Raw genomic sequence first — 13,133 nt, forward strand, 5'->3', positions numbered from 1 at the left:
TTTCATCAAAATTTATTATTAACACATTTATGTAACTATGTTGTCCTTAAAACCAATTGTTATCAATTCAATAAACATACTCAAATTTTTTAAAAATAAAAACATGTTAACAATTGAACTAGATTGAAATAAAAAAATTTTAAAAAAATTTAATAAGTATAAAATTTAATAGGAAACTTTACCCAAATTATATATTAGATCTACTCATAAGTCAGATTACTCGTCTAAACCCAAAAGTCTATCAAAAAATGAAAAGATTTGGACAAAATACGATACTTGAAAAATGGGCTTAAGTAAAATTTAATACATGTTTTCTATATGAGCCAAGCTTTGAGCAAGGTTAATTTGGCTCGAAACTAGCTCAACCTAAATATATTATGTTATAAAAATATATGATATTAATTATATATGTTAAATAATAATTATATATATTTATATTGAATAACTAATCCAATAACAATTAAAGTCATTATCCAAAACCTAAAAAAATTATCCAACTAAATAATTCAATAAAAAATATAAAATTTTAATAATTATATTTAGTACAATAAAATATTTATTATGTTTATGATGGTATTTTTAATATAAATGCTTTTAATATATTTTTAATATGTTAAAAATTATTTTAACACTTTTTTAGTACATTTAATGTATTATTATTTTTAAAATATTTATTAATTTTAAAAAATCAAATATAAATAGGCTAAATCAAGCCAAAGTTCTTTTTTTTTTTTTTAATTGGGTGGAGCTTGGGAAAAAAGTAAATTTATATTTTGGATATGTTTATACTTAAAATTTCATCTGGATATATTGTATTATTCCAATCTGAATCCAGCGCATAAGCATCTCCGTTGCATATACAAAATTTAGTAATCTACCTAAATATTTCTCAAGTGTGCAGAGCACATAATTGTTGCCCAAACTTTCAAAACAAAAGTCATATGGGCACGTCGATTTCAATGACTTGTCATCTCAAACATAACCTGATCTTACAGATAACTTAACTCAGTGGCATGTTTAAACAATGGTGTTTGGTAGGCATTGCTTGTAGAGAGTGTTGCGATGGTGCATGTCAGCCGAAGTAGTCATCATCATGGTAAAAACCACTCATTTCGTACCAGGACAACCTTGTTTCTCCAACGAACCCCTTCGACCTTTTACTGCAAATTCAGAAGAAAAGAAACATGAGCAAAGCCAAAATGAAAAGAAAATGGTTGAAGGGAAGCCAACTCTTGTAGGAGAAGTATTGAAAGTGTCGTTTGTCCAAAATTGATAGATCACTTAATAAGTCAATATTGTCTCTGCTAGAGTTTTGTCTCTTGCCTTCTTCGAAAACCTTAGAAGGTTCATGGAAAGAGAACAACTAAAGGCATCATACAATACATGGACATGCGGCCACCCATCTTTGGTCATAGTGCTCATGTCCTCATGGTGGGTGGCCCTACACCCAGGCATGACCCAATGGTGGGTATGCTATACAAGGGGTAAGAGTTCAAAATCCACCATGAGCAAAGATGGTTACATCCCCGTGGTAAGTGGCCATACACCCAATTAAAACCTGATGCCTCAAGATATTTCCCTTCCGTGAAACTTTCAAAGCCCTCAACAACTCGAGCATGGCTTGAGGATAATATCAACCCATTGGGAAATTTACCAGTTAAGCATACGATACTATGAACACTTTTTTCAAAAGAGTAGATTCTCTTGACAAGTGTTCTAAATGAAAATACAAGTACTAAACTAACAAAAATCTTTAAAGTACCAATCTAACAATTTAGTTATTGTACAATAGCCATATTAGATATTAAGCTTAGTTTTTTTTTTTTACCTGGGCTTACTATTTTTATGCATTTTGTCATAGACTTCATTGAAGTCACAGTGTCAGGTCCTGCAAGCATAGCATATACAGAGTAAGTATGCAAAAACCAATGTGGGTGATACTATAAAATAACAGAGCAAATGAGCTTTTACCGCATTGTACATTCATATCTTTCTCTGAAAACACTTCCCTGAAAGTAGATGAAAACTCTGACATCACTTGATTAGCCCCCATATTACCATTCCCTGATTCATGTGATGACCTTCACAACATCCGTGGAATATAAACTTTAGAGAACAATAACTAAGCTGATAGTAAAGCAAATGGAGATATTATTGGTCAATACCCTGAAAGAGCATCTCCAGAAGTGGCCAATGTTGGTTCACAAGGGTAGCCATTTGTTCCATCACATCCAAGATCAAGGTCAACCAACAATTCAGAGAAAGAGAAATTCGCTCCCAAAGCATCTAAATTAGGCAAATCAAGGTCGAAAAGATCAGCATCCATTTCGGATTCAGATGTTGAAGTCTCGTTTGTCATCGGTTTGTGCACGTTTTCCATCACTTCGGTACCATCAAAGTCGAGCCTGCTCTTTACATGATCCCTCTTGCCAACCCTCTTCGAGCATGTCTTAACCGGTGAACAAGAAGAAATGCAATGGTTCATCTCAATGGTGTAACATGTCACTTGTTTTAAAGGACTAACCGTGACCCTCTCGGTTGAAATTATAGTACAGTTTGTAGGAGTAATCCCTTGTGGAGTATTGTTTAGACTGCAATTCACAGTTGAAGAAACATCGACCGGAGTCATCAATTTTTCACTCTGAGGGGAAACTGCTTGAGGGGGTGTCATAGGCTGTGGTTGATTGAACAAACATTTGGCAACACCGGATATGTGTGTCGTCGATTCATTGGCTCCGCAATCGGGGGACAAGGATCGATTTAAAGTTGGCTGACCAGCTACTTGGCTATTATTCTTTCCATTATCAGACTCTGCAAGCTTATTCATTCCTGCAACCAATATACTAGGGAATGTTATATATGTACCCACCACCAAGTACTATAGAGGCCCTTATACTAAGAGTCAAATCGTATTTTACCCATATATTTTATGCTGTCATACAGAGATCAATTCTTAACAGTAGAAATTAATGTAACTTTTAATAGATAGACCAATTCTCTTTGATCTAACATACAAATATTAAATTGCTTTTTTTAATAGTAAGAACAAAATGCGATCTAACTCTCAGTACAAGAGCTTTTGTGGTACTTTTACAATGATACGCATATGAAAATAACTCTACCTTGGCTTGTTAACCTCCTAGAAGTTAATTTGCTACGAGTTCTTTTTGCAGCTGTTGGGGCTTCATTGGCAACCTCAAAAGTCCTTTTATTTTTTGTTGATAGCTCACTTGTAAGTGGTGTGGAGTACTTATCACGCTCCATTATTGAATTTCTAGGACCGGAAACTGGAATAATAGTTGGTGTACTATACATAGGAAGGCCTAAAACAAGAGCACCAAGCAAAACATAAAAAGATTAATCAAGTAACCAACAAATAATCTATTTAGCCCAGCTAAAACCAATTCAACGTATGCTACTATCTCTCTAACAATTTTTGAATTAATATTTAGAATCTCAATCATCATATGTTGGCAATCTAATTCAATAAGACTAACAATTTCATTAACAAATAGTAAGTTTAATATTTAATAGAATGTTAACTGATAAATTTTAGGTCTTTTAGATTTTCATTTATTTTTACTTTTAAGATACTCCTATTAAACATTACAACAATAGGTATGTGGCTATTTTATATTTTTATTATTAAATCATATAAGTTAATTATTTTTAGCAGTAGTTATATAGATTTTACTATGTATTTATATAAACACAACATATATTGTTGTTATTAGCATCCTGTTCCTACTAAATGAACTAAAAGAACTACATTTGTTGAATTATGTTTCACATGAATAGCTATTTGAATATGAATTTTCATTTCAATAAATTTTACTTTTAATTAATCACATTTCGTTTCCTACTAAACCAATAAAAATTTATCCCTATGAAATTATGTTTCAATAACTATTTGTATTTACCACTATAATCCTAATTACATCAAAATTAAGCTATAATTTAGAGTTAAACATATGTACTATCTACATCTTATAAACATTTTCAATCTTCAATCATTTAACATTTTCAAATACCAGCTCACAAAAAATGACAAATTCTAAAGCAATTAATCAACCACCAAGACTCGAATTTTTTTACCTGGAGGAGAACCAGCAGTCGGAATTGACTGAGGAACCGTCACCGTCGGTTTAGTCGCATTAGCATGAGAGATCATAGTAGGAACAGGTACAGTAGAGCTTGCATTAAAAGCGTTCATCACAGATTGCATCCCTTGCAAAAGAGATTGAACCCTACATTTCTCTTGCTCCAAACGAGCTTTCTCTTGCTCTGCTATTACCTTTTGTTCTTTTAAACTAATGTACTCGTTTAACATCGCCCCCAAGCTTAACAAACTCTTCGGCGCCTATAAAAAATTGTTAAAAAAAAAAAAGATATAACGATGTGAAATTAAACTACAAGGGTTTTGTAATTTTGTATCTATACCTCTCGAACGGGGGATTTAGAGATAAGAGAAGAAGCTTCAGATCTGAAAACGGAACGGGTTTCGGAGAAATTGTTATCGGAAAGGTACCGGTCGACGATGAATGCGACTTGCACCGGAGTGACTTTCCCTTTGCCTAGTTTCTCTGGTTTCTTAGATCGGCTTTGCTTTGCCATTTTTTGTTCTTTACAAAAGGGGGAAAAAAGGCAAAGAGAGAAGAAGATAATGGAGGGTGAAACTGTGAAAGTAGATATATGGATTCAAAGAATTGAAAGAAGAGAGGGAAACTTGGCAATGGCGCCATGCTGAACGAAGCGTTTTTTTTTTTTTTGAAAAACGAAAACGCGGGAGAGTTTTGAATTTTTTTTGTTTTGTTTGATGGGTTTAAATCTTCTTCTAATCCCTTTGGTTTTTTAATATTTAAAATTTAGTCCCTCTATTTTTAATATGGAGGAAAGAAAACGCGGGAGAGCTTTGAATTTTTTTTTTGTTTTATAGGTCAAACTCTTCTTCTAATCCCTGTGATTTTTTAGTATTTAAAATTTAGTCCTTTTTTTTAATCTCATGAATTTCGGGTTTTCTTTTTAAGGATACCTTGTAAAGAACCTTTAATTGTGTCAAGCATTACAATATCGTGAATAACAATTGGATAATTAATCCTAAGCATGAAGTGATTATCTTTTCCTAAGCTTATATGAACAAGATAGTCTTTGTGATCAAGTTGACATACAAAAAGAATGATACAGCCAAAGGTGAAATCAGAAATTTTTGAGGGGTCAAAATGTGATTTTACCTTTATACTAATTTATAATATTGAAAATTTTAAAAGAGTAATATAACAAATTTCTCATTTTTTGAAGGACCTAGGCCACTGCATGCCCCTTATTGTCACCCCTAAATATAGACTCGAAACAAGTCAATGATGTCAATACATCATTCAAAAAGCCACCTAAAGCAAATTAGCCTCTATACTCGTTTGATTTAATAATCGAAGTCTAAATGATAATATCGTAAATGACTTTAAATTGAAATTATATAGCATTTTTTTAAAATAAAAAATTTGGTTATGTGGCCAATTACATTTTGTTCGTTTATTATCTTTTTTAAAACAATGTTGAAGAACCTTACAACCCAAAAATCAAAATATTGAAAATTTTAGGGTAGTGCGGTATGTTTTATTTATTTTTTATCTCACGCTACAATATCTAATCTCACCGGCACAGTTGTTTTTACATTAACCGCAGGTAAACACACCGCCCATCCAACTTCACCCTTAAAATCCTGGACTATATAGCATTTTTAAAATAAACTATGCTTTTTCATTTTAAAATGCCACATAAATTGATGGAATTACATTAATAATTCAATTGGACATCAATTATTAAATCAGAAAAAGTAGAGGGATTAATTTATTGAGATTAAAAATAAAGAGACTAAATTTCAATTGTATAAAGAGTACAAGGACTGAGAGTACAATTACACCTTTTTTATTTACTTTAAGCGGTGTACTTGCATTGGGATTTTCAGTTTCCCGGGAGAATGTAGTTTACTAGCGGTAAAATGGGCTATTTTACCTAAATAGTCCAAAAAAATATTATATTTATAAAAATAACTTAGGTTTAAAAATAATAATCAAAATAACTTGAAATGAACAGTAAATTTGGGTTGTTGACCTTAAAAAAATAATTTTTTGGGTTTTGGCTTGTCAATGGCAGGAACCCGTGTATTTTTTTTAAAATTGTATAATACTGATATACAAAAAAGAAGAAAAAAAATTTTGGGTCTTTGGCCTATCAATGGTGGCACCAGTCTGATAAAAAAAATGTAAACTTTTTTCGTGTCGATATCGGTATCAATATCTGAAAAAATTAAAAAATTTTGGGTCTTGGCTTTGTCAATGGTAGGCACCTAGTATAGTAAATTTTTTATTTTTTGTGTCGATATCAGTATCGATATCTGAAAAAAGTAAAAAAATTTTGGGTCTTGGCACATCAATGGTAAAGACACCAAGACGAGAAAAAAATTTACTTTTTTAGTGTCAATATCGTATCGATATCTGAAAAAGTAAAAAAAATTTTTGGTCTTTGGCACATCAATGGTCAAGACCAAAGACGATAAAAAATTTACTTTTTTATCGATACTTGATCTTGACGAAAAAAGGAAAAATTATCTTGTCTTTGGCCTAACCATTGATGACAAAGACCAAAAAAATTTTTTCTTCTTTTTTGTATATCAGTATTATACAAATTAAAAAAAATACACGGGTTCCGACCATTGACAGGCCAAAACCCAAAAAATTATTTTTTTAAGGTCTGACACAATTATCAGGCAATCATGGGTGCAAAATACGAGTGGATTCCGACCATTGACAAGCCACAACCCAAATTTACTGTGTATTTCAGGTTATTTTGGTTATTGTTTTTAAACCTAGGTTATTTTTGTAAATATAATATTTTTTGGGCTATTTAGGTAAAATAACGATAAAATGGATAGACCCATTATTTACCTTTTCTATTTAAAATATAATTTTAAAAATTAAAATATCAAAATAATAAATAAAAATTAATTTTAAAAATCAAAATCATATAGCTTTAATCCAATACAACAATGGCCACATTCTCCAATTCTCTATAATTTTCTATAACCTTTGTTTTTACTTTAAGAATGGCAATGAAGCAACTGTCTTATAGTTATCATGCTTTGCTCTATGTGCGTCCTCTTCATTATAGAATGTATAATCTTAAAACTATCTCTATGGACGCTAAATGCATACTTCGTTGTTTTGTTTCAATTTAGTATATTTAAATTATTTTTAATAATTTTAATAATATTAAATTCATCAAAAAATATTTAACATAAACTATATTCTATAATACATTAAGACATTTTCAATGTTTTAATAATTATAGAAAAATCCACATAAAAACGCTGTTCATCCACTTTCCAAAATTCATCAAATAATTCATAGTTTTCTTCGAAAGCTTTAGTAGAGGGCCAAGTTCCATCTAAAGGTATAAACTTAAACTTATGGGGAAGATATCATAGAAGTCAAATAATGGTCAAGAAATTTGACCTTTTTTCAACCTAGTTTAATGGAAATGGTGATTGTTTGGCTTTTGTTATAGTTCCCAGTAGTTATAGTGGTAAAAACGGTTCTAGGGATGGAGATAAGCAGTAGTGCTGTTGCTGTAGAATTTGATACCTACAAAGATGTAAATTTGTATGGAAACCACATTACCATTGGTACCATTAATCAATGGAGAAAAATTGCATTGTTGGACTGATAAAGAAGCAAAATTCACAATGAATTCAGCCATTAAAGAACAAAATTTACAAGTAAATGAAATACAATATTCATATCGAAAAAACAGTATAAGCTGACAAAGTTTACAGCTTTCATCATTGTTCTTTAGATATATACATGTTTACAGGTCAAAAGCTAAAACCTCTTGCCTTGGTTTTCATTATTCTTCCATGGCCCTGCAATGCTCAATTGATCCTCCAACAAGAACATAAACAAAGCACAAAATAGACAATTTAAACAAGATACCGTGCAGTCAAGATAATACGTACATACATACATTCTTTAATCAATCGATAACCTTATCCCACTTACCATAATCAAAATCATAGATCAAAACAGCAGATATAACACATCTTAATCATATGCAAAGATGAAAAATGTCTTCAGGGGCCAGCTGATGCTTAGATTTTACCTTTTCCCACTCACCACAATCAAAACCATAGATCAACAGCTGATATAACACATCTTAACCATATGCAAAGATGAAAAATATGCTTGAGGGGTCAGCTGATGCTTAGATTTTAGCTTCGGGTATTGTCTTCCGTACTCCAAGGAGAACCAAAAGATGTTCACAGAATTTTTCATGGGTGCCTACTATTTGTGGATAATAACACTGTTACTTGATTAACCTTTTGAGCTCTTCTCGGAGTAGAAACACAAAAATGGAATATAAACATCCTAAACACAATACCAATACATAGAGATGACACAATGATCCATCACTTTAAATTGGAGTATTTCTTTAGGAGAAAAAAGTGAAAATCCATATGGGATCTCAGCAAGTAAAAAAGTTATCTTCAAAATCCCTTTTGAAAGGGAAAGTTCAGATAGATAACGCAGTATGTAAAATAACATCATGGATCCATAAATAAATAAAATTTAACATCTTTAGAACCCAAAAAATAAAACCCAAAAAAGAAGAAGAAGAAGAAGCATCTCAGAGAGAACATGCCCATATTGTTTCTTCACTGAACAATCATAGTGCAAGGATAACAATTTAAAAGCTCCTCACTGATGCTCTTCGTAAAGAAAAACTATGAAAAAACATAACAATCATCTCAAAATAGAGAGTTAAATTGTTGTTTCAAAAGAACCAGTTCTGATTAAGACAAAACTTGGTGCCTTGAAACAGTGGTTGTATCCTAGGTAGAAGAGAGGTGGTGAATGAAGAAAATGTAGCCATTTATATAGGTGTGATTACAGCCAAAACCCTAATGGGCCAGTTTGAAAAAGTAAACCCATGTTTATAGCAAAGAAAAAGGCCAATAAGTTAATGGGTTTGGATCTATTTCGAGTAGCCCGACCCTTTAATAGAAGTACTTAATATTATAATAAAATTATATTTTCACCTCCAAAAATATAATTCATTTATAGTGTTTTAAAAAATAATTTTCTACCTTCACCTCTATCTTGTATATATTAATTATAAAAAAAATTGTAATAAGAGTAAAATGGAATGTACCATAGCAAACACTAATAATTCGTTTTATTTCAGTGTAGATTCACATTTTTAAGAAAGAATTTATCAATCGGGAGTGTAGTGGTATAGAATACATCAAATGGTTCGGGTTTGTCATTTATAAAATTATAAATTGAGTTAGGTTGGATTTTTGGGTCGGGTAAATTACACATAATGTCACTAACTATTAGTAAGTTTATGTTTTGGTCATTTACGTTATGCGGTTATTAAAATCATTGTTGTATGACATTCTCTATTTGAACCACCTCCACCAATCGAAAGCTTTCATTTTTCTTCTCTTCTTCAATTTAATTAATTTTCATGAAGATACAAACAACTTTATTTTTCGATCTCCAACATTGATCATCAGATAGAATTGGATCAAATGTAAGTTTTTCTACTCAACGATGGGTACTGATCTATTGTACCAATCATCGAAGAATTACTTGGAGCTTGTTGGCTGAACTTTAAAAAAAAATTACAGCCCAATGACTTAAATGAAAAGTTTCAAATAGGTCAATGATTATTTTATAACTTTTTAAAGTTGAGTGATCAAAACATAAATTTACTAATAGTATAATAAGGGTGGGTTTGGATGAGCGATTGGGTGCGGTGCGGTGCGTTTAGTTTACTTTTTGTCTCACGCTACAGTATCGCTACAGTATCTAATCTCACCGCCACCGCTGTTTTTATACTAACCGCAGGTAAACGCACCGCCTATCCAAACTCGCCCTAAGAGTTTTCCCAAAATGCCTGATTAGAATGGGTACTCAAAGGCCCAAATCTCACACGTCCAACAAAAAACCATACTATAAATTCCTCTTTTTCGCGCTTCACTAGGGTTTTTGTTCTTTCGCAGGTAAAGCGGCAGCAAAGGTGTCATCTTCGATTCACAATGGTGAAAGGTCGCCAAGGAGAGCGCATCAGGTCTTAAATCTCTCAAGCCCCAAACTCATTTTTCATTAATTTAGCCAAACCTTTCATTCATTTGGTCTATTAATTATCGTTTTGTAGGCTCTATGTTCGTGGAGCCATTTTGGGTTACAAGAGGTAACAAAAAAATCTCATTTTTTCTCTTTTTGAGCTGGTAATTGAGCCTTTGAATTGGGTTACAAAATGGATTTTTGATTTTATTAAAGGTCGAAGTCGAATCAGTATCCAAATACGTCACTGATTCAGATCGAAGGGGTGAACACCAAGGAAGAAGTGGGATGGTACTGTGGGAAGCGAATGGCGTACATTTACAAGGCTAAAGTGAAGAAAAATGGGTCACATTATCGTTGCATTTGGGGTAAAGTAACTAGGCCTCATGGCAATAGTGGTGTTGTTCGTGCTAAGTTCAAGTCTAATCTCCCTCCTAAATCCATGGTAATTAAACAAGTTGTAATAATCCAAGTACTATTTTGTATAATTTGTACTGATTTGATTTTGCTGATTTTGGTCTTCTTTTTGGTTGAATAGGGTGATAAAGTTAGAGTTTTCATGTATCCCAGCAACATTTGAGGTAATTAATTTGAACAGATTCTTTTAATTCCCTGAGTATTTGTGAGATTTAACAGCATTTTCTTCTTTGTGTGTAGCTGAGAATTCATTCTACTATGTTAGCTCTATGCATTGTTTCTTGTATGTGATGATGGAAACACTATTGAGATTTCTCTTGGATTTTCCGTGATTAATCTAGTGATGGTGAGAATTTTGGACTGGTTATGGAAGTTTGTATGTCCATATTGGTATCCTTGTTTAAACTAGACTTGGAATTATAAGCCTTATCCCCCAATTGGCATTCCTTGTTTCTTAAGTTAGCTTGACAAGAGATTATTACAATATATATAATCATGAAACAACTGGTTAACTGTATTGTTATCATCTTCCTGTTGGCATACCTTGTTTCTTTAGCCGGTTTTGAAAACTGCATATTATTGCAATATATACAATGACACATTTTGAAATCCTTCATTACTTAAACAGGAAAAATGGGTTTTCTTGAGATCACCTTCACATTCCCTTTTCAATTTCAAGTGAAAACTTACCAACTTATTATAATGGAACTGCAAGTTTATACTTTACACCATTGTCTTGAAATTTCTCGACTGATTAGTTCATAGCCTTTATGCTTTAATGTATGTCATTTTGCATGACTTGTGTTAAGTGGGGTGTACTCAATTTGTTTAGATTTTATTCCTACTAGAATTCATAGCATACGCATAGATTTTTGTTCATCTATTTGTTGCTCTTCTTTTGTGTGTTGCAGATGCGAGGTAGGAATTGCAAGTTGGTAGGATGAGTTGTGCAAGTCGGGACTGGATTGCAATTTAGAGCTATATTTTATATCTATGATGATTTTGGTAGCTTTTTGTATTTCTTAAGATAATCAATATTGTTAAGTTCAAAATGTGGAATCTTTGTTATTTATAAAATATCAGTATATTTTTGGATCTTAAAAGCATGAATGCAAGCCATTTTGAAATATGATCTAATTATTGTCAGGGTCTGTTTTTGCCCTAGTTGCATAAGATCAAGTTAAAGCCATTTCATTTTGTAAGTTCTGGTTTATATAAGGCAAAAACAAAGCGAGACGAGGAGTTGAAAAATGGTTGAATTGTTAAACAAACAATCTTAGAAACTAATGTTTTGACGAATTATTTTTGATGTCACTGTAATGGCTCACGCTTTCGTTTCTTGACAATATAGTTCTTTAAAGCTGATAAAGGTGAGGATGAACACAAACAGGTCTTCAATAGAGCAAGTGCCTGCACCAAAACACACTGCATTATAGATTTTGAATCCTCAAAGATAATCAAAACTCAAGAAAAGATAAATCACTTACTTCAACCTGCCCAATGCTGATAACTTGCTGTTCAACGTCAACAAGTGGGATATTTAATTCCTTCAGTACAGAAATAATAGAAACAGAGGATAGTGATTTAACTACTAGATCATCTGCTACTAGAAACGATGAGTTCTTCAGGACATAGCCCGAGCTGAATGACGAGTTTGGGTTTAGGGACTTCGGGTCCAAAAATGAGGAAAACCTTACTTCAGAACAGATACTTGAAAACTCCTTTGGGGAACTATAAAATGGTTGGAGAACAGCTTTCTTAGAATTCTTTGGCTCGGTAATGGAAAGCATAATGTTTAAATCTTGAAGCAAATAAGAGATGGATCCAATTGTGAGATTACTACCTAGTAAGAGTTCCAATACAGAATCAAAAGGTATGGTGAGGAAGCTAAATAAGAGGTCCACAAAATCTTCATTTGTTTCAGCGAATAATATTTTTCCTATCAGACTTCCTCGGTATTATTTTCACCCTTGTTTTGACATCAATTTCAACTGTCTCCTCCATATTTGGAGCTACGAGCAAGGACTTTTCACCGCTGAGGATTCATTGTTTTCTCAGAAAAGCATCAGTCAAAGTAGTCTTTGAGAATAGTGAATAACTCAAAAGATTAGACATCTGAAAATAGTTATGCAATGAGAGACATAATATTCAAACTAAAACATTATTGAAAGGATGAATGCTGTAAAGAGTTAAGGATAATACTACCTCATATGAATCAATTTCCAGAACTTCTTCTTTGATCTGATGAAAATTCTTGATTCCCAGCTTATGAAGGAATTGAATGAGATTACCTGGCAAACCTTTCATCACTACTAAACCATCAGCGATGAAAAACATTGACTCTCCCTTAGTTTCATCTTTTACTACATCCATCCCTGTTCATCAACTTTCCGCAACTGCATTTTGCAGTTTTATAGTTACTCAATAAACCAACTAGTCTTTCACTACACATTTTCGCACATAAAAATCTTTGTAGGCTCAGTAACATCCATGTTAAGCTTCATTTTCTTCAACCTGTTTTCATGAATGGTTCTAGGATAAAGCAGCATATGCTTATATGCATGGGTACAACAGATGTTCGAGTTTAGATTT

General features: G+C 32.3%; 3 protein-coding genes and 2 non-coding genes across 5 annotated transcripts; 1 reads left to right on the forward strand and 4 right to left on the reverse strand.

Moving 5' to 3' along the window:
* Positions 1-782: 782 nt before the first annotated feature.
* LOC105786520 (uncharacterized) lies at positions 783-4,732 on the reverse strand. Its single transcript, XM_012612999.2, has 7 exons — positions 4,441-4,732; positions 4,096-4,360; positions 3,123-3,323; positions 2,166-2,829; positions 1,972-2,081; positions 1,829-1,888; positions 783-1,160 (listed from the first exon to the last, which is right to left on the reverse strand). Exons 1-7 carry the CDS (start codon positions 4,612-4,614, stop codon positions 1,108-1,110), a joined length of 1,527 nt encoding a protein of 508 aa, XP_012468453.1. The 5' UTR covers positions 4,615-4,732; the 3' UTR covers positions 783-1,107.
* Positions 4,733-8,509: 3,777 nt separating this feature from the next.
* Positions 8,510-8,608, reverse strand: LOC128033460 (small nucleolar RNA snoR27). Its single transcript, XR_008189550.1, has one exon. It is a non-coding gene; the product is annotated as a small nucleolar RNA snoR27 (small nucleolar RNA).
* A 64-nt stretch (positions 8,609-8,672) lies between these two features.
* LOC128033449 (small nucleolar RNA snoR26) lies at positions 8,673-8,763 on the reverse strand. Its single transcript, XR_008189548.1, has one exon. It is a non-coding gene; the product is annotated as a small nucleolar RNA snoR26 (small nucleolar RNA).
* A 1,225-nt stretch (positions 8,764-9,988) lies between these two features.
* On the forward strand, positions 9,989-11,644 carry LOC105786524 (60S ribosomal protein L35a-3). Its single transcript, XM_012613004.2, has 5 exons — positions 9,989-10,128; positions 10,216-10,251; positions 10,341-10,569; positions 10,663-10,705; positions 11,453-11,644. Exons 1-4 carry the CDS (start codon positions 10,097-10,099, stop codon positions 10,702-10,704), a joined length of 339 nt encoding a protein of 112 aa, XP_012468458.1. The 5' UTR covers positions 9,989-10,096; the 3' UTR covers position 10,705; positions 11,453-11,644.
* A 133-nt stretch (positions 11,645-11,777) lies between these two features.
* Positions 11,778-12,914, reverse strand: LOC105787125 (uncharacterized). Its single transcript, XM_052626631.1, has 2 exons — positions 12,833-12,914; positions 11,778-12,492 (listed from the first exon to the last, which is right to left on the reverse strand). Exons 1-2 carry the CDS (start codon positions 12,912-12,914, stop codon positions 11,999-12,001), a joined length of 576 nt encoding a protein of 191 aa, XP_052482591.1. The 3' UTR covers positions 11,778-11,998.
* Between the last annotated feature and the right edge of the window lie 219 nt (positions 12,915-13,133).

Source organism: Gossypium raimondii, chromosome 1 (assembly GCF_025698545.1).
Source record: "Gossypium raimondii isolate GPD5lz chromosome 1, ASM2569854v1, whole genome shotgun sequence".
Taxonomy (NCBI): domain Eukaryota; kingdom Viridiplantae; phylum Streptophyta; class Magnoliopsida; order Malvales; family Malvaceae; genus Gossypium; species Gossypium raimondii.